This window comes from Aricia agestis, chromosome 5 (genome assembly GCF_905147365.1).
Source record: "Aricia agestis chromosome 5, ilAriAges1.1, whole genome shotgun sequence".
In the NCBI taxonomy this organism is placed as follows: Eukaryota; Metazoa; Arthropoda; class Insecta; order Lepidoptera; family Lycaenidae; genus Aricia; species Aricia agestis.
Window position 1 is genome coordinate 11,896,166 of NC_056410.1, and position 27,260 is coordinate 11,923,425.

General features: G+C 38.9%; 2 protein-coding genes across 34 annotated transcripts in view; both read left to right on the forward strand.

Moving 5' to 3' along the window:
* Positions 1–11,054, forward strand: part of LOC121727346 (poly(rC)-binding protein 3) — a 177,471-nt gene extending 166,417 nt beyond the window's left edge. For 3 of the 10 annotated variants that reach the window (XM_042115122.1, XM_042115119.1, XM_042115120.1), the window contains 6 exons: positions 378–497; positions 1,229–1,330; positions 3,162–3,255; positions 3,473–3,612; positions 3,935–4,089; positions 4,563–5,240. In XM_042115122.1, coding sequence (XP_041971056.1) covers positions 378–497; positions 1,229–1,330; positions 3,162–3,255; positions 3,473–3,612; positions 3,935–4,089; positions 4,563–4,836 — 885 coding nt within the window. In that variant the 3' untranslated portion in view covers positions 4,837–5,240. Of the gene's footprint in view, positions 1–377; positions 498–1,228; positions 1,331–3,161; positions 3,256–3,472; positions 3,613–3,934; positions 4,090–4,562; positions 5,241–10,840 lie in introns of those variants that run through there. The other 7 variants (XM_042115123.1, XM_042115124.1, XM_042115127.1 and 4 more) reach the window with 7 other exon arrangements.
* An 11,908-nt stretch (positions 11,055–22,962) lies between these two features.
* The window catches only part of LOC121727308 (glutamate-gated chloride channel), a 65,032-nt gene continuing 60,734 nt past the window's right edge, over positions 22,963–27,260 (forward strand). For 6 of the 24 annotated variants that reach the window (XM_042115047.1, XM_042115054.1, XM_042115050.1 and 3 more), the window contains exon 1: positions 22,970–23,359. The gene's annotated coding sequence lies outside the window, so the exon portion shown is untranslated. Of the gene's footprint in view, positions 23,360–27,260 lie in introns of all 24 variants that reach the window. The other 18 variants (XM_042115045.1, XM_042115048.1, XM_042115049.1 and 15 more) reach the window with 7 other exon arrangements.

Sequence of the window (27,260 nt, forward strand, 5' to 3'; positions counted from 1 at the left end):
CTGTATATCTGTCTGTTTGTTCCGGCTAATCTCCGAAATGGCTGGACCGATTGTGACAGTACTTTTATTGGCAGATAGCTGATATAATAAGGAGTAACTTAGGCTACTTTTTAACTGACTTCCAAAAAGGAGGAGGACATATTTTTACTTTTTTATTTTTTACCTATGTGTTTTGTTGACGCGGACAAAGTCGCGGGTAACAGCTAGTTTTAAATAAAATTTTCCATGAGATACAAAACATATATAATTAAATATTATAAAGCTGTGTTTATGAATCAGTACTAAAGAAAGTAATTATGTAATATGCCGTGTTATTTAGGCAATGCAATTAACTCATATAACAGTTGCATAAATGTCACGATATGTTTACCTTTCAGAGTCCACCAAAAGGTGCGACTATCCCATACAGACCGAAGCCAAATGTCGCCGGACCAGTAATACTAGCGGGTGGCCAAGCCTACACGATCCAAGGAAACTACGCGGTGCCCGCACAAGACGTAAGTTACAATGTGTATAATGAATTATGCGATACATTTCATGCGTGACCGATCGTTCACTGGAAAACAATACATCATGACATCATTTACGTTTCTTTTGTGTCTATAAATATTAAAAAGTTCACGATAATATCATTAAGAGGGCGTAGAAAGAAAAATTGACGATTTTATGGTTTATACTTGCGAGGGACTGGACTAGCGGTTTTTTTAATTTTGTATTTTCATCGAGTCATCAGTTTTCGCGCCGATTCCGCCTCATTATATTTCACCTGACATATTATCATGAATGACGTCCGTAAGTGTGAAGATTGAAGGACGATGTTTTTTTTCTCTGGCATTATTCGCCCTCTTATCAACAACTGGGTATTTACAATTCTTGTTTCTTGACGAACATACTGCGCGGTTATATTGTACGAATGTGTTGACCAATAACCATGCCAAATGGAAATTATGAAAGTATTCTTATGGGCTGGTTAGGGCATAATGCAGAGGAGTCATGTTAGAGGTTGCCATGTAGGACAAAATGGACAAGACTAAGCTAGCTATCTTGCGGAGGCCCGGGGTCAAGTTTGGCTAGGTTTCCGACCGGACCAAGGACACAACAGACGCGAGGCCTATTTCAAGCAAGGCTTTGACTGACTGAGTCTAAACTCAAGCTAGGCTAGGTTTCCGACAAAGGCTAAGGTCAAGCTAGGCAAGGCTAGACGCGGTGTGACGTGTAGCGTGTTCAGGCGGTGTGCGCGCCCGTGTTCCCGATGCTGGAGATGAAGCCGCCGCTAGTGGGCGCGCTGCCCCCCGCCCACCTGCTGCCGCCGCTCCACGAACACCACCTTGTGAGTGCGCCGCCGACCTCATAGAGCAATATTGTCTATGCCCAGTTATTGTCTATACCCAGCTTGTGGTTGTTTTTTTTTTTTTTGTGGTACTGTGATGGCACAGGTCATATCAGTTTTTGAATGGGATTGGATATTATGTTTTTTAAAGGTTGCCAACATTTAAGGACTTTTAGTGTTGTGATTAGAAGATTTGTCTTTCGACAAAATTCAACTCTAAATGATTAAAAAGCAATTTTTTTATTGAGAAGTTAGTATTGGCAGTCAATGTGTATATTATGAACTTGTCACCATTATACTATGTTATAAACTATAAAGCAATCATTATCTGGGTATAGTCTTCAAAAACTGTAAAGTGTGACTTGTATTTGTGTAGTAACAGTCTGCAGAATAACACTTTCTTATAACGGATGGGGGATTCTGTAAGTTAGACTTAACACAAATAGAAGTGATATACTTTTCAGTAGACAATAGTCAAAACCATGTATAGCCCTCCCCACCACCATTTCAAATTTGAATTCCGGCATTATATGTATATCTCTTATATAAATTTCAGACCCAAAATTCTTTGTTAAGTAAATTTCTTTAAAAACGGATTACAACAAATTTAGTTTACAAAACTTAATTACTGCAATAATAATGTTTTTCACTACAAAATTATTAATTTTTAAATATGGTATTTTTGGTTTTAACAATATTCACAAAATCGTATTTTTATGCTTACATTAAAAATTGTAGACTAAAAAATATTTTAATCAATTTGTTGTGCCCGTTTCTCTTCACATCTCTTACCTGTATCTCGGTGATCTCTCTTATAATGGCTGCACTCTATGAGGTTGCGTGGTATTTAGAATGACATGTGATTGGTGCTGCCCCATCCCCTTTGGATAGTTTGGTGTAATACCCCGTAGAGGATAATTAATATGGAACGTAGCCCCCGAACCCCAAAGTAGATGTATGCGTTAACCCCAGCTTTACCGTAGATGCATCGATGCACGATACCTCTTTATTTTGGATACCTATTTTATGGTCATGTATTTTGTCTCATTTGATATTTTGTAAACGAACGTCGGTACTCCATTGCGAAACCTAGTAAATTATTCCAAATTCTTTGCTCCAAAAACCTATATACTGTCCTGAAACTCGATGTTCTGAAACAGGTTTGTGGGAAAGTGCGGTAACTGCAATTTACAAAATTGGTCTAAAATGTGTGATGTAACGACTAGGTTTTGAAGTGGGCTAGCCGAAATGTGTTTTATTTGATCACGTCAAGCTTTATCTGTTTGTTTTCTGGCATCGCCGAGACAAGCTTTTATGTTTGACCGACATTCACTCGCATTTTCCATCTCGCACCTCTCCTTACGCCTACCCTTGCCCGTTCTCAATTAAGTTACAACAATAACAGTCGGAGCGCATGGCGTAACAAGATTATTATGACCATAGAAAACATCTACCCTTTCCCCCTATTATTGAAGGTGCACTTCACGCGGGCAGCACCACTCTAAACTCACAATGTGGTTGATTTGATGTGGTGAAAAATTTAAGTGGTTTTTTAATGACAGTAAATGGCTTCTATTAGTATGTTTAACCCTGGGCACGTGCCACCCGAGTTGAATATATTAATCTGTTCATTTTGTTACTTTAGTATCATTTTATTATGAAGTGTAGTTTCTACCTAGGTAACCCTATCCAGCGATCCCCTCCCGGCCATGTCAGTGAAGATCAAACAAGCAGCTGGAGCTGAAACTGTTGTTGTATCATTGTTATGGAATGATAGAGTTATGTCATATAATTAATGTGCGATGCTGACAGGAAAATGTTTATGTTCTAGATGGGCGGACTGGCGAAATCTCCTCTGGCCGGCTTAGCTGCTCTGGGACTCGGAGGACTCGCCCCTGCGAATACTGGAGGTCTGAATCCAGCAGGTATTTTTTTATAGCGACATGTCAAAAGTGTTGTCAAAGTAGACAAAGAAGGCAACAGAAATTTATCAATTTGAGATGATATTATTAGAAACATATTCGCAGGAGCGAAACTATTGTATGTAAAGCAAATCGTTGCTTGTATGTAAAGCAAAAGTAAAACTTTATTTTTGCATCCACATGACGTAGTGGTAGTAAAGCTCGTCATTAATTGTGCAAGTGTGCGCTCTCCCAGCGTTGGCGGCTCTTGCGGGGTCACAGCTGCGCACGGGCAACCAGGCGCGCAGCCAGCCGGCCGCCGCGCAGCAGTCACACGAGATGACAGTGCCCAACGAGCTCATCGGCTGCATCATCGGAAAGGTGCGTACGAAATGCGTGCGCATGAACTTAAACGTAGTACGTGCGTGTGCGAAGTGCACGCAAACAGCTCGTGTGCGTACGAAGTGTGTGCACGCACACGTGTTGCGTTTACGTGCTGCGTGCATGTGTGTTATACCATTATGTACAACAATTGTATTTATCTATAGTCGAATGTGTTATGTCCCATGTCGAATGTATAATTTAAATTTTCTAATTTATCTAATACAGGTACTTTACATTGTGTTATAATATAGGTAATGAACAGTTACGTTGAACCGAAATAAAATGTATTGTATATAAGAAGCAATATTACATTTTCCAGGGAGGCACCAAAATCGCTGAGATCCGTCAAATATCCGGTGCTATGATCCGGATATCGAACTGCGAGGAGCGCGAGGGCGGCAGCACGGACCGCACCATCACCATAACCGGCAACCCTGACTCCGTGGCCCTCGCCCAGTACCTCATCAACATGAGGTAGGCGCTACTTTACAACTACTAACTGCTAATACAGTCATCCCTCTACTCTACATCCGACCAGAGACAATGACCCTTATCTCCATTAACGAATTAGCCTGGTCCACCTCTGAACATTTTTTTTGATATCCCATGTAATCCTTTGATTTATCTTACCTTTTGGGGCGTGTCATAGTGCCGAGTATAATGAAAGAAAACTAAAGAAATTTGAAACTAATCAATTCATTTTGAGATATTAAAAATATTTAAAAAATATATATTTTTTATTATTATTGAAATCATTTTTATGCCTATTAAATAAGTGGATAAAAATAAACCGCTTATTTAGACGCATTTAAATCGTAAATAAATTACTCAATCAACTTTGTCGGCTACATAATTGAACGTTACAAAACTAATCGGGAAAGCAAATGAGCACACCCACCGATACGCCCCAAATCGTCGCCTGACCCTCTTCCGTCCCGCTCCCGCAGTGTCGAGCTCCAGAAGGCGAATCTGGAGGGTGGGAGTAGCGGCGGGGGCAGCGGAGGACCGCTCGCGTCCGCCATCCCGCTCGCACAGCTGCTGAGCAAGAGCGGCGCGCTCGGGGCGCTCAGCTCGCTGTCGGCCCTGGGCGGCCTCACGGAGCTGCTGAGCGGCGCCGCGCCGGTCCAGACCACAGGCGTCCACCGCCACAAGCCCTTCCGCCGCTCCGACGAAGACGCGCCCGCCAAGACCAAGGAGCGCAACAAATACAACCCCTACTAGACCGCACGAGCGTCCCGCACGTACAGTTGCTCAATGTGAGGACCCGCGCACTTGGACTCGTATCAATAAACCGCTCCTACCGCTAAGGTTACGCGTTAGATCAATCTTGTGATGCTTCTTAAATTTTTACATTGTACGTAACTGTATTACAAAATGAAACTCGGCTCTCGCTGTGCTGTCAAACTGTTACTTTTGAGGCCCGAGGCTGTTTCTTGAGTGCAGTCACTTAAAACTTGACCTTAAATACTACACGCTCCTGATATCAAACTAATATTAAAGACATCTTAAGACGCTGGGAGCTCATCAGCTAAATAGGTATAGATTTAAAAGTAAGAGCGGTTTATTTATAAGAGACTGAGACGCGACGATGGCGCCACTGCTATATAAAGCTTAGTCCACCAGTGTCAGATTTTGAAGTAAGGTGTACCAATTAGGGTTGCTGAGGATTCCTCTTCCGCTTCCTCATAATGAGGAAGTTCCGCAATATTTTGGGTTCCTCAACCGTTACCGCATTCCTCATAAATAAAAATAAAAATTCCTCTTCCGCTATCGCTTCCTCAAAATTTAAGAGGAATTTATGAGGAATTACACTGCGCATGCGCGTCGCGTATCCAATCACGCTCTGGCGCAGCGGCGCGGCGCCGGTGCCGCACCGCACCCTGAGGGCAAAGATGAGTATTGCAGCGGCGCCGCTGCGGCGTGTGTCTAAACAGCCTAAGGGCCGCGACACACCAGAATGGCAGCGGCGACGCGAGCACTTTCAGTGTCATAAGATTTTAAACTTTATCTTCATTTTTGTAATACATAGTACAGCGGCCACGGGCGGCCGTAGACTTCTCAAGCGGTACTATGTATTACAATAATGAAGATAAAGTTTAAAATCTTATACTTATAAAATTACATGTCCTGACTGATTGACTGACTGATTCATCATCGCTGAGCAAAAACTGTAAAAGTTACAGCCACGAAATTTGGTGAGTAGGGTTGTTTTATTAAGTAGACACCCACTAAGGAAGGAATTTTGAAAATTTTACCCCGAAGGGGGTGAAATAAGGGTTGAAAGTTTTAATGAAAGTCCGTCATTTCTTGAGTTAGAAACATGAAACTTTATTTTTGGGTTACTGATTAAAAATGAATGGATACGTATTTAAACGTTTTTGGAAATTTTACCCCCAACGGGGTGAAATTGGGGTTGAAAGTTTGAATGAAACTCCGTTATTTCTTGAGTTAGAAACATGAAATTTTATGTTTGGGTTACTGATAAAAAATGATTGGATACGTGTTTAAGCGTTTTTGAAAATTCTACCCCCAAGGGGGTGAAATAGGGGTGGAAAGTTGCAATGAAAGTCCGTCATTTCTTGAGTTAGAAACATGAAAGTTTATTGACGTTTGCGTTTAACGTTTGCTTAACTATTTAAGCATGGTCTATGGTCCGTTTTTACCCTTTGTATAAGGAACCTCAAAAACAAAAAGGAGAAAACTATCCATCTTTGTTATTATACTATGTTAACGCGGATGAAGTCGCGGGCAACAGCTAGTCATATATATGACACTGAAAGCGCTCCGAGGGATGTAAAGCGGTAATATTACTTTCGTAAAATTCGGTTTTTTTACCATATTTTAAGTAAAATATAAATAAATTACGTAAATTACGGTAAAATTGGGTAAAATTCAATTTAACAAGAGTTAAATCGTATTTTACCTTTTTAGTTAGTAATAATTACTTATTGCAGTCTTCTTTAAAAAATAAATAGTCAAAATGTATATGTCCAGACAAATATTACTGAAGTTGGTGAAAACATAAGACTTAATAATCTTATGTTCTGTAAATTCATTTCTCATGAACTGGATAACTACCAAGGCATTGAACGTATGACTATTATGCAAAAATAACTAATAAATAATAATTTAACATCATTAGGACACTTTTTACACTTCTCAAAATGTTCTGTCATCCGAGTAGCATTAGCATTTTTGTACTCCGTATTACAAAATATACACATCACATGTTTCCTTTTGTCATGTTCACTTAGCACTTGGAAATAATCCCACACTTTTGCTTGATTTCGTGGCATAATTTACTAAATGCACGTATAGTGCAGTCAGTCAAAACAATTGCAAGCTGAGTTGCATTTTGCGATTTTAGAAAAATTAATCATATTATGATTCATATCATGATTCTTCAAATTTTAGCCCCGCCGAACGTAAGTATGTTGCAAGTTGCAACTTGCAACTACACGCTCTTCTCACCCCCCGCTATACTTTTCGCATACATACGTAGCCGGTAATTTTACCGTAATATATATAAATTACCGTAAAATACGCGTATTTTACCAGCGTTTTCGGTAAAATTACGTAATTTTGCAACCCTCGACTCGCCTCGCCGCTGTCATTCCGATGTAGCGCGGCCCTTATTGCTAGACTGATTTTGATGATTCTTTATTGTGTGTGTTTTGAGAATGGTTTAGAATTTAGATTCATAGTTTGGTTCACTGGAAAATGCCCTTTTAATTAATTTTTGTGTAATGTATGTACCTAGTACGTTATGTACAAAGTACAGACAGGACAAAAGTTTGGGTTGGGTCCGCTAGTATTTATAATTTTCTATCTTCCTCTCTTCCTCTTCCTCATCCGCTTCCTCTTCCGCTTCCTCATCCGCATCCTCTTCCTCATAAAATATCCTCTTCCTCATCCGCATCCTCAAAATTTGCGCGTGACAATTCCTCTTCCTCCTCCTCTTCCTCATAATCACTTCCTCAACAACCCTAGTACCAATAACAGTTGGCTTCACCGTGGTGTTTTTAAGGGGTGGGCTAAAGGTGTTTTATTGCAGAAGGGGATAGGCACAATAAAGATTTGAATGAATTTTAATTATGAATTTTGAACATACACAGCGCGGGCGCAAATTCTCTAAGATCCAACAGTTGTTTGTATTCAGTATTATTTGACATTTGGTACATCGGTTTGTAAAATAACACTGTTGGTATTTAAACGTGCACGTGAATCGGGATTCTCGCTGGTCAGTCTGTATGGGTGTGGTGCAATTGTTTTGCAAATTGAATATCTATAATTATTATGTCTCTGTGTGAACTATGAGGCAGCTTCTGTATCACTGAGTTTCGACGATGAACCTTAGCGGCCCGTCGAATATGGCCGCAGACGATTGTTGCGATATCGTAAAATTTGATTTGAAAGCAATGTAACTAAATTTCTATAAAAGCGAACTCTTAACGAAATTGTTTTCAACTCAATGTTTCGGATATCGTATCATTTGCTCATGTCTTATGTACTTTAATTAAGGTGTAGAAATGTTCAGGTTACTATTTTGCTTATATTTACACCCTTTTTCGGACTGATTTTAACCCAAAGAGATCTTCGTTTATCGTCTAATTCATAGTTAAGTTTGTATAAAGGATTCTTACAAAATCCTCCAGGACTAACTTAAGAAAATAATCATTTTACATTATTTTATTTAACGACGACAATGACAAATTTTATCTGAACAAAATCAATATTACTTAATCATTTTTGTAAATTATCCGACGTTTGCTTTTTTAAAAATATTAATCGGATGTAATACTATTATTAAAAATCCAAGCGTTCGAAATTACAGTTTATGGTATTTCTAAAGTGTTTGTAATAATCACACGAAAAGGATGACACAGAAAATATGTGAAAATTTTTATATGCTGAAACAGCAAAGTCTGTCTGTCAAATAAGTGAAGAAATTAAAAAGTGGCAACATTGTAGTGTCATCCCTTTCAAATCAATCTATGAAAGAAGGGCTGAGACTACGACGTTGCCACTTTTTAATTTCTTCACTTTCTTGACTATTAACGATAACTAGGGATCGCGACAATAGTAGAGTATAGAGGCTTACGCAGTAGAATACTGTCATGTAATGTCGATCTAACGTTATACAGGGTGTATACAAATCAAAATATACTGTCAACCATCAAGAGTGGATAATTAAATCGAAATTACGATACTGATTCTTATTAAGTATATATTGCTACGAGTATTCAGCATGTTAATCTCTCAGGAATGAAATACTACATGTAGAGATCTACCACGGTCTTGTGACACTTAGATGACATTGTCATGGAAACGTCAGTGTCTTGCTTGGTATCAGCTGTCTACCAGTTGACAATTTACAAGATGGCCGCATACTTTACTAAACCACGTTAGAAGTATAAACTTTGGAAAATTACCCTTTGCAGCACAGGATAATGTCATGTCAGTAATCACAATCTGTATGTATCTGACTCGTCGACCGTTCACAGTATAGTTTGATAAGTTAAAGAATACTCTGTTAATTTTAAAACAAGTTTGTTACAATAGATCTTTTTAAATATAAATTCCTGTAAACATAATATCCAGTCAGATATCGAGGATTATGTTTTGTATTTAATTAGTAAGCATTAAATATTTATTGTACTTTTCGATATGTTTATTTTATACGGATAAACGGATTAAGTCATCGTGTTGTAGGTGATCGTTTGAAAGTTGATTCAGATTTTTATATTTTAGGTCAAGGTAGCTTTCCGATACTCGCGGTACGTGATCGCGACCGACAAAAATTCAAATAAATTGCCAATTTATGAACTAGGCTATAGGTTTCACCACCGACATTGGTCTCGTGACCGATGCCGCCGCTGCGGCAAAATGAAACCTATAGCCTAGTTTATAATGTAGCATTTTATTTGAATTTGTGTCGGTCGCGGCCGCTCGCTACGAGGACCGGAGTGCCACCTATAGTGTTACGGTAGTGATACAGCGCGCTGTATCTTGTAGATATCGGTTCTGTGCAAAATGTTCAATCGGGAGGCACTTGTAAATTCTACATTCCAAATTCTATTTTATGACACTCTTTAATCAAATCTTAATATGATTAACACAAAAACTAATGTATCATTCCTTTGGATATGTAATATCTTTAAATAACTCGAATATGGCAATATCTGAGATATTCAATTTTTACAATCAAACGTGGCTACCGATTAGTTAGTAAATAAGGTTGACATTTGGCACCTTGCGACCGCACGGTTTTGGCTTCAAACGAACAGATATCTTGTGCCAGAACGCTTCCAAGTAACGTTGATTCATTGTTAAGGTATTTTGTTATCTCGGCGCACTACAATTCATTGAGTATGTCGCCTTATTTAATTAACTAATCGGTGCCGCTCGATGCATCTTCGACTACAACTTTGCACAGGCCTGGAGTAAAGGCAAATCGCGATACTTACTAGATATAAGGGTAGAGTAGGCGGGCGGAGTAGTGTAAGTGCATTTTGCCTTTGCCGCGTACCGTTAGATAGTACGAACATGAAATCGAGGTCCAATTCGAATGTTTTAACGTATCCCGTGGAATCCACTCGTTAGCGTAGCAATACAATTTGTAATGAAAATCATGTTATTTTTAAGATGATAATAATTTTCTTATCTTTTCAGGAATCTTATTACTCGCTAGTATACTTAAGGAAATAAATATTGTTTTAAGTACATTCTAAATAAAATCTTAATACGACGCGGGGGTGTTTCATTTTCTCTAATGTTTTTGCGCCGAGCACAGGTTTTAGTATTTAAGGTCGATGACATTGCCTCCTCAAGATCCAAGTCATATCCTGCCCGTTAGGCATATCCCGTGTTACCTGATAGCCGACTCGTCCATCGAGATTCCATCCTCCGGCACACCGGATCACCTCAGTCCCGGTAAGACGTTTCCCTTACATTTTATTTGTGTCCGAGAATATCCAGTTTTATCTAATCTAAATTAATTTTGTAACTACTGCCACCGACGGGTCCCGTACATCCAACCTCAAACCTAAACCAACAGTACCTCCGAATAACTTAAGAATGGGTCTATCTGTATTCATTTTGATACTATGTATTTAATATTGCCTTGATTTTATTAATGACTATAAAGTCTAGCAGCCTTATCTCTATATTATAATGTAGTTTGTGCCGACGGTGGGTAGTATAACAGTGCGGTGTGACGTTGCAGGATCACGATGGAGACGGCGGGTCTGCCGCTGCCGGGCTACCACTACATCGCGCCCAACCACATCGTGAAGGCGCCGATCCATTGAATGGGGCTCCGCGGCCAGACTTCCCCTGCGTACAGACTGTACCCCGACCGCGCCTGCTACCCCCCGCAGTGCGGAACTCTGGCTCCGATATACTTTTACAAGTAAAACGATTCGACCAAATTTTGATAGAGGGCAAGCGATCGGCGATAGCTGAATGTATGTTTACATTTGTTACGAGTTTATAAGTATTTTAGATATTCTTATATTTATTCTCCGGTTCGAGGGGCGCCGCTCGGCACGAGCGTCGGGGCCGCGGCGGCGCGCGGTGGTAGGGTAATGAAGCACATGCACGCACTCGCCTCCGTTCGCCGCTCGACGCCCGCTCCGGGCGAGATCGGCTGAGCTGATCAGATTTACTACGTATTCTATACTCGGTAGATTTAGTTCGCGCCGCCCGGGCGAGCGAGCGGGCCGCGAACGTGGAGGCGAATCATTCGAGCGTCGGCGTACTGTAGATGTAGATGCGTTACAATCGACCGCTCGGCCGCTGTCGTAGCGTAGTGTTAGCGTAGAGCGAACAGAGTGAGAGGGTTAAAGACAATATTTGTAAATAACGTACTCGTAATGACCCGACAGATTAGGTGTTACACGTCCTCTCGCCCGGTGGCCCCCGGTCTCGGTCGCGCTCGAGGCCGGCACTCCGTGCGACGTGTCGTGTCGTGTGGCCGCCGCGGCCGGGGCCAGCTCGCGGGAGACCGCACGGCCGTACCCGCTGACCGGTACGGTCTCACGAAACCGATGGGAACAAATCCTTTAAGAAACTTACATTAACAGAGAAACGTGGCGATGTGAAATCACAGTATATCCTTTAAATCTCTTTATGAATACTAAAAAGACGTTAGATTAAAACATAGTGTTGCTAAATGTGATAGTCTTCTTGTTTGTTTGTCGTCTGAGGATCTCCGGGGTGACGAGCGCGTCGACGGCCGAAATATATAAGTCGATATGTTGATATCGATCGAGGGATCAAAACCAAAGATTGTTGAAATTTATTTAACATTAACGATGTTGTGGTCGTATACAAAATTATTCTGACGTGGGTGGGGGGCGAGATTTTTTTAACTATACTTCCCTCTCCGGACTGCTCATGGTGTTTAACCTTAGATTGAGATTTTAGATAATTTTGCGGTATGGTGACGATTAAAATGATAAAAGTAAAAAAAAGTTTAGCATAATGTAGCGTAAGGGTAAATATAGGACCAGTGTATTGAGACGCTTCTCGTTCGAAGTTATTTTTACTCTTTTTATCGTAAATAGTGCCACATGATAACACTTTAGTGCCAAAAATTTTTCGATATAATATGTTAAGAAAAATTTGATCCACGATATACTTTTTTAATTTTGCACCCTAGATTTAAGTCACTTCTATGATTAGTGTTCTAACATATCCTTAAACATATTTCCCTGATGTCTTCCCTTTCAGTGTTTCTCGAGATAATAATATTAATAGACGTTCGTGCCAAAGTGGGAAATGAATCGTGCGACGTCGACGTTCGCGTTCGTTCGTTAATTTATCGTATGTGTAATGCTAGTCAAAATCGTCTAAATTTTAAGACAAAAGTATAATTTGCAACTTTCTAGTCAAAATTTTCTCGATTGGTATTTATATATTTACAAAGTATATTCGTTTACATTCGTGGGATGTCAATTGTTTAACTTTATATTCGTGCTCTCACTGAAAATATTTAAACTTTACTGTCTAGCAATAAATGATAAAATCAATTATTTATGAAATAAATTTTGAAATAAGACAATGTATAGAGCTTTTTACACTTAAGTACCGGACAGGTATAAATAGAATTTAATCGATAGATATAAATCTGTAAGACAAATTATGTTAAAAGAGAGAGGAAATTTTATAGCTGTGATGAAGCGCGAGGCACTTTTGTGCGGGGAGGTGCGAGCGATGCTATAGGGAGGGGGGCGGGGGCGGGGCCGCGCGCAGCTGCGCGCGCGCCGAAGCCGGCAGTAAGTCGCCTCGGCGGTTTCGCGTTGATATCACTGTAAATTTTTGATAGGGATTTAATATCAGAAAATTATTATTTTTCGATGACGCGTGAAACACAGGGTTTTGAATTGTGTCGAGCACATGTGCTACGTTGTTGCAACTTCGTATCAAAAATTTAGTGCTACTGAGGAAACTATCAAACTATTACTAGGCGAGGGCGGAGCGCCGATTGCGAGGCTAGTATACCGAGCGTCGGTGTGGTCGTATGCGATAGTTCATAGTACTATGTTTATATTGTATGTATTTATGGCAATTGTAACGCAGATACTCGAGGAGGTAAACTTTATCGGTATTGTTGGGTATCTCTAGTACAAGCGGTTAGGTTATAGTGATCGTATATCGCGTAATTACGTTCATATAATAATTAATTTGCAATAATTAAATATGTTAAATCGAATATTATAATCATATTTACGTAGAATTTATTGTTACTGTTGTTTTGATTTGCTCAAGTATTAAATATTTATATAAGGTAGGAGTTCATTGACTTATTTTTGTTGTGTTTTCGAGTTCGAAGTGTAAAAGACATAGTATTAAATCATTCTAAATCTCCTTGCGCGTTGTATTCGTTTAGGTTGTAGGTCATCCGTCGTCGGTGTCTGAGAACACGCCCCGTTCAGGAGGAGTGTTCGTCCCGAACCTCCGCACAGAGTACGGAATTTGTTTTAGTGCCTTTTCCCCGATGAGTTGAGCCGGTTGTGTTACGTTTTTCATTATTAGCCTTTATTGACAGGGTCAGACTGCGCTGTAAAATAGTGTAATTAAATTCAATTTAGATAATGTCTACTAAATGTAATAGTGAATTTAATAGAAATTTCGTGTTAGCACCTGAATTTTTTATCGTTACTGCACCTTTTGGGAGTCCTTTTACATTTCGTGGCTACCGTAGATACTAAGTGGGAATCGGTGTCGCTCGGACGACGTTTCGGAGTCGCGGCGACTCGAGCGTGGGGTATTTACACGAGAGGAGCGCTACGATAAGAAAAATATTTTGCTATCTTCGTAATAAATTTACATTCATACAGGTCGTGGACGAATGGGTAATGAGGGTTGTGTCGTTTGTTATGAGTATACAATGTTCGAGATATTCGCTCCGTCAGCGCGCGCCGGGCTCTATTCGGACGGACGGTACTGTCGCAATGTGGCGTAGAGAACGGTCGTATGAACATGCGAATTGAAATTATACTTTTTAAATGATAAGAGTAATCGATGTTCCATATTATATACGGTTTAGTTGTCGGTATTCAGTATTAGAATAGAGCCCAGGAGCTCCGAATCTTAACACTGTAGTCAGGGTAAGGTTAGGGTAGCCGATCTATGTTCTCTTCACAGTTTTATAGTACACGACAAAGTTTTTTAAGCTTATACCTATATTGTAAAATACCTACGTATTTTAAAGTCATTTTCATGTTTCATTTTAGTTGACTGCATGGCTACACGCATACAGGAATGTGTGAAAAGATAACTCGAGTGGACGTTCTACATCTCGTCCGAGCCAAAAATGGCCACTTCCTCTGTGTGTAGCCGTTTTTACTTGCAATTGTGTTCGCGTAGGTCTGTTTCGTTACAAATCATTTAGCGTTAGATTTAATCACTTATTGACTGAGTACAATTAAGATCATCTTCAGATCAGTCGCTGCAGCAATTATATTCAGCATTTAATTTTTAAGTATTTTTTATCAATGTATTATATTGTTTTTATTCGTTATCGTAAGCGCATCGGGCAAGTTTTTAATCGATATTTTAATGGTGTTCAAATTTTAAACATGTTAATGTAATGTAATTAGAGATCCACGTTTAGTACGGCTCTGTCTTCACGCTTATACATACCGATATAGTACAAAATATTGCACGGGACAATACGACGTAGGCGGTCGACCGATGGGCGATCTCACGTAGAGCACCACTGGACATCGTGTTTAGAGTGTATAAGTGAAATATGTGATTATTTAATAGTAGGTATACATTATCGGTGACATTTCGTAATCTTCCCTGTAAATAAATTTGTAAAACTAGGAGTCTTCATTACGATGTTCTAAATTGAAATGTTTTGTTACAAATTATTTTAAATGTAGAGGTATAACAGTATTCGTTGACAATCTCATACTATGTGCCAATTAAGTTTAAGCGTATGGAATCTCTGCATCGGATTTACTTATTCTCATAGGGTTAATTTGAAGTATTGTTTCGGAGGCCGTATTATATTGTTTGACTACAGATTTTAAAGGAAACTAATGTGTTAAGGACTCACCCTGTATCCTGTATACCACCTGAATCCAACAAGACAGAGCCCGGTCCCATTACCTGTCACCGGTTTGTTCAATTTGGACCGAATTTTGTATTAAATTATTCATATCTTTGAAATATATCAGTGTAATTTACATATCTAATCGTTTTGTGAAATGAATTGACTAATGTTAATATCAATGTTGTACTTACGGTTACAGTATACTGTCATTGAGGTTAGTTTCAATATAATGTTTGTTTTCATTATGTTATTTCAATAAAGTGTGTAAATAAAGTGTTTGTTTTATTACTCCGATAATGTGATATTAAATTGCGTTGACTACACACCACGTCAATCTAATGGGCGAGCATGAGTTAGATAATCATATTGTATAATAAGTCGAATATATGGAATGTCTTAAAAATTATATAGCAGGGGTCATCAAATGGCGGACCGCGGTCCGTATCCGGACCGCCGACCCATTGTGTACAGACCGAGAATTTTCGAAGATGAACATCGTTACGAATAAATTTCGGTCTCGACTTACAGATAAACATCTTCAGATTTTAATATCAATAGCTTACATCCGTTTCACTTCAAACCAGCAGATCTTTGTAATTTCCGTAATTACTTACTTTTGTTTAATAAATATATTTTTTTTATAAAATGTGCGGACCGCGAAGGTTAGGTTCATTCCTGAAAATGGACCCAGAGCGAAACTAATTGTTGACCCCTGGTATATAGGCACTCATGCTTACCTTCTTTATTGCATTTAAAATATCCGAAGGATGAAAATCTTATATAAGGGAGATCGCAGATGGCACACTTTTCGTGTGATCGAGTCTATGCCAGACAAGGAAAACTTATTAATAGCTTTCATATGAACTATCAACTATATATAGGTACATATTAATACACATGCTTAAGGTTTACAATTTTCATTTCACTATACGTAAAGGATGACACTAAAGGTGTCTTTGGCAGGATTCGAACTCCACCTTATGTACCAACGTTCTACTGAGTCACAAATCGTCTAATGTTGTGGATGGTAATTAAACAATCAATCATTTCTAGAAATAAAATACAAAATTAAGCATGTCTTAATAGTGTCAGAGTTTCGGCAGAAATAGTACTCAAATGTCGGATAAGAAGTGCGTGGTTTATTTACAAAACTTAAGGCTTTACACACAAAATTTGATTAATTTGTGTGAGACAATATAATACACAAAGGGAGACAAAAGTTGAAAGGGAATATATAACACATAATATTGAGAAAGAGACGAAAATTGCGACGGAAGGGTGTTTACACACGCGCTGCAGCGGCACCGCCGGGGTGCCTAAGCCTAAGATTTCAAAGAGAATATAATCACTATGTAAGATTTCGCGCGCGATGATGTTGAGAGGGACATGTGTGAGCGAGATGAAATCTGCGAGGGAAGACATGAGAGTGTCTGAACCTCAACAGATTTGCCCCCAAGCATAGAGTAATAATGGCTGGTCTCTGCCCCAAGCGAATGTAACCACAATAGCTAAAGGAAGGTTCTTATGGCCCTAAAAGTTATTCGACCTGGATATAACTAGGTATATATCGTCAGTAAATAAGTAGATAAAGGAAATCAATTACGGCCGTTCCCAATATTTGATCTATCTCTGGTTTTGCCCTACTAGAGATAGGAATAGCTCACAATTGACATAAAATATATGTCTCTAATGTCTAATGTGAGTTATTCCTAACTCTAGTAGGGAAAAACCAGAGATAGATCAAATATTGAGAACGGCCGTTAGAGAATAGATCATTCGTCATTTGTCAATTCCTTAAGTTTTTTTTTTTATGAAATGGACAAAAGTAAGCCTAATGGTAAGCTATCACCGCCACCAAACAGTGTACAAGGGTGTTCCCAGTCCTCTAAATACCCAATTCCCATTTTGTTTAAAATATAGCTTAGATCACAGAACACTAATTACTCCTACCGGAGGCTTAGATACAGAAAAATCGAGAACCAACTGATGCAAAAGGGTTCTTATCGAAGCAAACAGAGAAAAGCGCCATCTAGTGAGTGATAGAAAATTCAATACGAATAACGATTAACGAGTCTACAAAACACTAATGACTAAACCATGGCAGTTAAATGGTTTGTACTTTGTATCTTGCTACAATGTCCTTCGGTATTCTTTGTTTTCGCGACCGAGGATATAAAAACGACGGCACCGGAAGATATTAGCAACGTGGTTTTACACCGTACATCGTTGAAGTTATAGTACAGATTACATACAATATACGAGCCTATAATTAGTTTTTAATTAGTATTAGTTAAAATACCCCTAAAATGTTAAGTCCACAATATTTAAATCAAAATATATTTTTTTTAATTTAATAACATTAATAATACCACAGAACGTCGTTGCAAAGATAAAATCTCTCATGTGACATTTTTAAGTTTCCGAGAAAAACGATAAAAACTGTCTACTGAAAAAAAATGTTAGAAGGTTTGTAATTTTTTTAATGCAGATACATTTAGCATTTACAAATGGATATTTGTTGATATAATTATCAGTAATAAATGTTTAGAAAAGCCTGAAAAGTATTTTTTTAACGATTCCGCTGCACATAAGAGATTTTAGCTGCAAAATTTTGTTACATAAGAGATATTGTGCATTATTTTTTTGTGTTTTCTTCTTGCAACTAAGATATTTTAACCATTCATAGAACTTACTAAATTAAAAATAATCAGCCAAGTGCGAGTTGGACTCACGCGCGAAGGGTTCCGTACCGCTATAGAGCAAAATTTAGCCAAATTTTGTGTTTTTGTATGGTATATGGCCCCCCTTTCATTTTTATTTTATTTAAATAAGTATTATTATTTAAAGTACACATAATATATTTAAGTATTCTCTGAAAATTTCAAGTGCCTATTTATTATCATTATTGATATCAAGCAAAAATGCCAAAAAAATCTAGTTTATTGTATGGAAGCCCCCTTATATTTAATTTTTTTTTTGTTTTTATAGCGGCAACAGATATACACAATCTGTGAAGTTTCAGAAGTCTAGCTATAGCCGTTATTGAGTTACAGCCTGGATACAAACAGAGAGACGGACAAACAGACGGACTTACAAATAATTTGGTGACTAGTAGCTTTTTGCTATGGTAAGGTGGTCCACACATCATTATGGCGCAACTTATAAAGCACAGAACCATCTGGCGTATATTTCAGCCCTCTTATGTCTACCACGACTGGATCTCCTTTTTTGCCGGGACGTATAGATTTTAAGTTTGTTTCGAGTTCTTCGTAATTAAGAAAGAACTCACTGATTTAACACAGTGCCGGTCCTAACCAAATCTTCAGGCGGTGCGAAAACCAAAAGTGGCGTCCTTCCAAATAAAAAAATTGGGTGTCTCAGGTGGCTCAGGTGGTGCTGCTTATAGAAACGTTAGGGCTGCGGGTCGCAGTCGAAACGACGTAGGCTAAGTTTTTATTTGGATCTTCAAAGCGCCGCCTTTGCGGCAGCATTACTGCACATCGCAGGGATATGGGGGTGAGTGTGCTAACCCAATGGCGCCAACAGGTGCTTGTCATTACATTACGTACCAGGCAAGACCACATGACCTTCCCAACTGCCAGCCGCCGAACTGTGAAAGCGATCTGGTCGATACTACAACAGGGGATCACACATTCGAGGGACGCCCTTACCTTTGGTCATTACCTGCACCATACGGGCAGGAGGAAACCATCGCCTAGGTACCACTACAGTGAGGAAGAGGATGTTAAATTTTAACATCGAACGGGTATTTTGGTCGAGCTTGCTGCATTCGATAGACGTAATCACTAGGCGCGTAAATAGGAGGTTTGATGTACTGTTCAATAGTTGAATGGACACTGTCCACTTCCATCATCGTATGACCTTTTTCTAAATACAACTGCTAAATTACAATAATAATATCTATGGACGCTTCACACCACGTCAGTCTGGCCCTGTGGTAAGTACCTGAAGGACTTGTGTTACAGGTACCAGACAACGGAAATATATTTAATACTTTTATACTATACATATATTTAAGATTTTTATTATATCATACACATATTTAATACACATCCATGACCCAGGAACTTTGAAAACTTTTTGTTCCGTCGGCGGGACTAGAAACCGCGATCCCCGGCTTGAGCTACCGACGCGCTCACCACTGAGCCACAGAGGTCGTCAATGAAAGAAATAACGGTAGATATTTCCACGCGGGCAAGAATTAAAATTTGTCGACGAGTATAATATCTACTTGGGCCAGTCTCCTTTAACAAAAGACTAGGAAAGGAAGTCAATCGTCGAATTTAAACCGCCTGGAAGAGCAACTGGTCCATGAAGACGCTGATGAAGGGAGATTTGCCAATCTCCCTGAAACGCAGACTCGTCGACATGATGTGTATTCTGCCCATCCTAACCTACGGTGCTCAGACCTGGTCATTGACCGAGTGGCAAAGGTTCCAGCTCGGGGTTTGTCAAAGAGCAATGGAGCGCAGCATGTTAGGTGTAAAACTAGCTGACCGAATAAAAAACAGCACGCTGCGCTCCAAAACAGGTGTTAAAGACGTCGCGTCGGCATGAAAGCTGCAAAATTCAAGTGGGACTGAAATGGTTCCAGAGGACGGAAATGGCGAGATGCACTGGATGCCTACAAACCAGGCTGACTAGCAGTGGGATAGCACTGAAGGTGGCCTCGAACTAGTAGTGGTGTGATGCATTGGTTTTCGTTCCGTCTCACTTCCAATGCGTCGATTAATTATTTCGCTTTCTGTCTAAAAAAGGCGCGAAATCTATGCGTACTAAGATCACATAACTTCACATATAAGATCAGTAACTTGCAACAATTTGAATAAAAACGGTGAGTGAAACCTCAGTGTCATCTGAAGCACATAAGAGATTTTGTGTTGTAACTTGTAAGTTACTTTCAACAATTTGAATAATATTGGTCAGTGAATATCCTCTTATGTGTCATCTCAGGAACATGAGAGATTTTACTATACATATTATGCACGCTCACACATAGGATATTTTAAAAAAGAGTTCTAGCTAAGGCATATATGGACATAAGAGTTTTTGTAGTCGATAACTCTTGAAATTCTGAATACAAAAATGCGAAAAACGCATTTTGGGTAAAACTGCACATAAGAGGTTTTATCTTTGCAACGACGAGAAACCGTTAAACGAATTTTCTAGTATTACACGTTCAAAAATACTGAGTACATTTATAAGCTACAAACATTTTACGTTTGGTAATAACACGTCTTATTAAAAGTTTGCAAGTAAAATGAGAGTAAAAAGTTATTTCGTGCGTCGCTATCGTGAGGGGCTACGGCGTAATCTCGTAGAGGGGCTACGAGACGCTACGCAGCCTCTACGAAGGTTATCAGCGAGACATTTTTTGTTAATATTGTACCTTAAGGAAAATTATTTTAAAAAATCTTCATCAATTACTACACGATAATAATTATATATTAATATTTCCTAGTTTTATTTGATTTCTAACTACTATAATTAAAGTATACTTGTGCGTAAATGCAAGCTAATTTTTTTGGAAATATTTTGCCGAAGGTTGGTCAGCCATGTCTCTGCGACGTCTGTGTATATTGTGCTTATATTAAGTTCTTTATATTGTAGCATTACGATTAATTATTTTTATTTTATTGTTTGTAATTATCGTACCTTGGCGTACACATGTACCAGAGGCGTAGCTACCGCCGTGTCAATTATACGGGGCCACGGGGGCCGCCATTTTATAATTTTATTTTTATTTTATGAGAAATCTTTACTCTTTTGTATGAGCCTTCAAACAAATTATTATACGGAGCCTCGCCAAGGTACGCTACGCTTCTGACAGGTACAATTGTGATTAAAAGTTATCAATCGGGTCTTAATGCGACTTATTCTAGTAGTAATGCTACTACGAGTGTATGTATATACTTTTATATGTATATACTTATATATATGTATATACTTTTATATATGTATATACTTTTTCTCGACGTTTCGGCTGTATTGCAACGGCCGAGGGGACTGCCTACTTAAGTTAAGTCCCGATTGATAAGTTTTAATTATAATGGAACGCGAAAGTTTAAAAGGTACAATTGTGCTCTTAACTTCATAACTGAACATAAACTAAAAGTTAGTTGTACAAAAAGGCTGAACTAAGTTTAACTTAGTCGTGTGATATTATTGGAGCGTTTCGGCCCCGTGAGTTCATTATGGTAAGTATTGCGGAGAACGACGTGAACAAAGGCTGAAAATACCCTCCTATATTTAAATTCGACATACAATCTGAAAATAAAAAAAAAAACGGACTGTAGGTACCGTATTTTTTTAGAAAGCTTTAAATAGATAGACAATGCAGTACCTATCATGTCGCGTACGTATAATTTGTATCTATGTTGAGTGATTTTTTAATTTAATTTCAATGATACGGCCGAGCTTCTTAACTGCAGTTATATAACATGTGCTATTAGTTAATACAGGGACATTATATCTCTGTTCAGATAAAATTTAATACTTTCGTAAGCAAAATTAATAAATACTGTTTATTGTTGGACAAAAAGTGTTCTATGAATTTTGTAAATCCCGGCGATAAATAGGGTTGTTTGACATGAATTTCGGTCCATATGGCATCGTAGATCCTAAACAGATAAACTGATTTTTTTTTCTTTGCTGTGAAAACTAGCATGATTTGAAAGTATTCTAAGCTAATATTCAGTTTGACTTTTGATTTTTTTTTTGTAAAGAAGGCAGGTCACTGTAGCCTCACATCACTGCGACCCATGAGGATCTATTGTGGCTCCTTCGCACTAGAGTATCATCCCCAACCCAATACTGCTCATAAATTGAACGATATGGTTGCGGTTGGTGCCACAACTTTTGGATACCTAAGTACTAAAACCTTCAATTAAAATCAATACAAAGAGTTTAACCTTAATAAGTCGCAATCGCTACAAATTATTCAATAATTAGCCAAGTATTTTTTAAAGTGGAAAAAGTTAAAATACACAACACACTCTACAGTCTACATCATTCGTGAATGAGAACAACTATATCGTCTAAATTCTAACTCTAAACTCTAGGACTCTATCCAAAGTAGAAGATTTATGTTTTACTTTACTAAGCTACAAGTTTCCGGACTTCGAAGGTTGTTAGTTCTCTCACTTAGCTGTATTGTGCCGTAAGTCGTAATTATGTAATAACTGTGTACAGCCAGAAACATACAAGTAGGTCACGTGTATGGACACTCTCGCCATTTGTATGTTCGACTACGTCCTCGAGTATCCTGGCCAAAGAAATCAATAGTTTGAACTATAAAACGGGTAAAGATATCAATTTTACAAGTAATAATATGACTAATGGCATTTGTGAAATGAAAAGTGGTTTTCAGGACGCGGCGCGGGGTGCGGGGTGTTGGGGGGCGGGCCGGGCTCGCCTGTCGCCTGCCATTACAGCTGTTCACGCGATGTCTTACAGCCTGACCTCCAGCTTTATTATTGACTTTCTCCAGCGTAACTTAGTCATGCTCGACGTATTCCATGAGCCCGGAGACCCTATTACATTCGTAATGAGATCCCGCGACTGCGAACAATTCGCGCCCGTCCGCACGACTCGCATGCGACACCCTGAATGTCGACAACTGAACGATTGATTATCGATTTTATTAAAAATTAATCGAATAACGTAAAAAGCGTACAAAAATAGCTGAAAGAGGAGTGAACAAAGAACGTGTAGGTATCGCGGGGCGCGCGAGTGCGCATGCTCGCCACTGCGCCACTAGGCGGAGCGAGCGCTGCCCCCTGGCGGACACGTCGCAGCGAGTTGCGTAACGAAGCACACTCGTCTTCGGACGTCGCGCCGAAAACTTTCTCTCCGTCGACGGAATGGAGGAGCTGAAATCGGCATAAAGTTTCGCGCGATGCGCACCCGCCGCCCGCTGCACTAGGCCGGTCTTTGCGCTCGACCGATCGGGGGACGTCGCTCGTGTGATTTGTTTGAAACTTCCCAAAGTTTTCGGCGAAAGTTGGCGCGGGGAGTGCGGCGACAGTGGTTTCGCCGGGGGAGTGTTGAGTGCCGGCGCCGCGCCGGTGGTCAGCGCCGTCGGCCGCAGTCGGCGGTGTCGGTGGTCCGCGGGCCCGCGGTGCTGGTGCGGTCGATACTGCGGTGGGAGCGGCGAAGGTAAACTCCTTTTCTTCACCCCGCACTTATGTAATTTTTGCAAAAATCAGAGCCGGCATGTCCTTTGAGTTCCGCTTATATAACTGAAGAAAAGTTTTAATTCGTTCGCTCCGCTGTAAAATAAAGGCGGCTAGCATTAATTTTTTTTGGTCGTTAACTTTATGTCGAACAATAATATTTACGGGTTGTCGTATTTTTGATACTCCGAGTATTAGATCTAACGTGATCCGTGTGCCATTACACACGGCTCCACAAGCAGGTAAATATTGACGATAGAAAAGTGAGACGTAAAAGAGTGCATGCCATTATTTATTGTCATTATTTTGTTGTGCACAAAAAACTGGACCTAGGCCAATTCGTGACGTAAATTATTTGAACTAGGTCACAAATACGTGTAATAACACTTCCGATCTAGCATTTTTGCATGTTCTTTTATCATAATTCACTTCGGGCCGGACGGCTAACGAGTACTTCTATTTTGAAGACGATTAATAAAAGGTGCCGTACTCGGGCTTGAGTTTGGAAGTTGTTTAATTTTATGCAAAGTATTCAAACACTTTACTCACGAAGCATTTATCATGACATCATAAATCTCTAGATGCAGTTAAAACAAGGTTACTGCAAAGATTGTAATTGCTTTCAATTGCTTGAATTTATGTTTACCTTCTACTGATACAAAATAATGTATCTATGTAATATACAGCTTATTTGCTACATTTATCTACAGTGTGTAACATTAAAGAGCGATAATATTACTTTTTGGTGTGAAGTAGGATAATAATCCTACTTCAGCTAGTAAGTTCACTCATAAAGTAGCAACGCTGAAAGACTTACCTTTTTTATTAAAATTTTGTTGAATTTTTATCTGGACAAATTGACGTTGGGCTCATAGATTCAATATACAAGTAAAAAATTTGCTCTTAGATCACTGCTACTTTCACAGTGAACTCTAATTATATAAGGGTCCTTGTAAACTCCATGGTTGATGGTTTATAGTGCTAAATAGCTTACAGTAAAGCTGGTATTATTCGACCACTTTTCTATCGTATACAGCTCAAGGTGAAAAGTTGAAAACGAAACGAGCAAACATGCTTAGGCACGGCTCATCAGAGTGTAAATGACTCTCACTCTCTTCTATCCGAAGCCAGCAAAACCCACTTACGGACATAAAATATAACAAAATTTTAACTCGCAGGAAATTTCATGAAAAACTCTAAGCGACTTTCCGCCCTCTTAAGTACGAAATAATATTTTTACATTCGCTTTGTAGTCTTCACCGAAGTGCCTAGGGAGGTTTCTTTTATATCGCAGCGATTCGAGCTAACGTAAAGCGGCCTTTTAATAGTCGGCTTTGTGCTCTTTGTGCGTTTCACGACGGTTTTATTGTGAATCACAGATAAAAAGCTATTTAACAGTTCATTAGGGTCAGCTAAGGGTCAATTCATATTTGAACGTCGCGAGGCGTTGCGATGCATTTTGAAATGAGTCATTAGTTTTTTAAACAGGCATTTCAATTCAATGTAGTTGTTCAATGTTGTACTATGAGAGATGGACCTACGTAATTTGGTCGCGTTATGTCGAACCCGACCGATAGAATATTACAAATAAATTGAATTGTACATGATCCGACTAAATGACGTGGGTCTTTCAACTGCCTTTGAATTAAAGTAAGTAAAAAACGTTTAATGGAATGGGCTATTTTAAAAATACATCGCGACGTCTCATCAATACACACGTATTATTGAGAACTGACCCTTTCGCGTGGTTGCCCGCGACTTCGTCCGCATCAGCAAAATGTGATAAAAAAAGAAAATAAAAAAGAGAGAAAATTTCACCTTCTTTACCCTATAACTCCAGTCAGTCGATGATATTATCTGCCTGCGGTGCGTGGAACCTTGCGACCTTGGTTGTGTTACCGGTTAGTAGAGGAATATTAATCGTTACAACGGTATACATTAATTCATCACTGGTTAATTTCCTAATGTTTGAACCGTTAAAACCGTTTTTGTAGTTATATCTAGTCATGTAGTCAATTATTATATTTCATTTGCTTTAAAAATAAATAAGTATTAAGTATTATCTAATTACTTTGTACTTGAACTTCGTATACTTCCTTGGACTTCAACGAATATTTCAAGACTAAAATTAGCCAAATTGGTTCAACCGTTCTCGAGTTTTCTAGACTAACAAATTTATTTTTTTTTTAGTTAGATTTTTTATACTCGTACTTTTTTGAAATCAATGTTTAAGCTTCTTAATATCAAAAAGCGTTTCACGGCTTATGACCGCTTCTATAATCTATACTCTATACATATAAATAAAATTGGAGTGTCTGTTTGTAATATTGAAAGAACCGTTTTTTACTACATGCATATGAATCTATATACGCTACATACACCAAAACAACATTTTTTAAAATTTTTGTCTGTATGTCTGTCTGTCTGTCTGTCTGCCTGTTTGTTCCGGCTAATCTCTGAAACGGCTGAAGCTATTTTGCCGGGACTTTTTTGGTAGATAGCTGATGTAGTAAGGTGTAACTTAGGCTACTTTTTAACCGACTCCCAAAAAGAAGGAGGTTATATTTTACTTTTTTCATATTTGTTAGCGGACTATCCATCTTTGTTATTATACTATGTTGACGCGGACGAAGTCGCGGGCAACAGCTAGTATGAAATAAATAAATTCAACGTCTGGATTGAATGTTTTAGCTACAAAATAAAAAAAAGTGTTTTTTTGCTATGACCTATCGTCTTGTTCATGAAATGTAGTAATTTAGAAGCAGCGATCTAATAGAGTTAATCTGAATAATGGCACGGGCAACCTAGATAATATATTGAACGAGAGAACTAAAGCATTCCACGCTGATATCAATATTGTGACTTACAATGTAGATCGGTCAACTGCGGGGCTAAAATGGTCACATTTAGCAATTCCTCTTAATCATATCAGCAAATGAAATGCCAAAATTGTCAACTGGTGAATGTCAAATTACTAGACATTTTGCGATTTTAAAAAAATACGTGGGAGGGCCATGCTTTGGCACGAATGGGCCGGCTCGACCGGAGAAATACCACGTTCTCACAGAAAACCGGCGTGAAACAGCGTTTGCGCTGTGTTTCGCCGAGTGAGTGGGTTTACCGCAGGCCCAATCCCCTACCCTATTCCCTTCCCTTCCCTCCCCTATTCCCTTCCCTTCCCATCCCTACCCTCCCCTATTACCCTATTCCCTCTTAAAAGGCCGGCAACGCACCTGCAGCTCTTCTGATGCTGCGAGTGTTCATGGGCGACGGAAATTGCTTTCCATCAAGTGGGTCACTTTGCCCCTTATTTCATAAGAAAAAAACATATTATGATTCATAATATGATTCTCCAAAGAGACCATTTTAGCCCCGCTGTTTACTACAATGTCAGATAATTTTCAAACATAGTTGCTAAAATTAAAAACCTAAATAACTATAATTAAAATTTTTTTACTAGATTAAAATATGATTCACAGAAAGCAAGCTATGAGAACTGAGTCAAAAAAAAGGCGAACGTCTTTTTGAAATTCGGTTAAAAATGGTACCCCGAAAAGTCATGGAAATGCACCTATGTTGGTAGTCACTTGTCATACCTACTAATAGCCGGTCATACAATTACGTGTGTTGTAAAGTTTTTAAGACTAAAGCCATATTTGAGTCAATATTACAAAAATTATCGTTCTTTACTGTAATATAATATTATGTAAATATATTATGTAAATAGTGATTTTCTTAATAAGTGTATGTCAGAACGAACGCAGGTGGATGTTATATAATATACTGATTACGCTTAATGCTTCGATCGTCTCGATCACGTTATTTGGTTGCGTAAATTACTGGACATTGGCATAAGGGGTGATTAATTTAGGTGTTTTAAATCG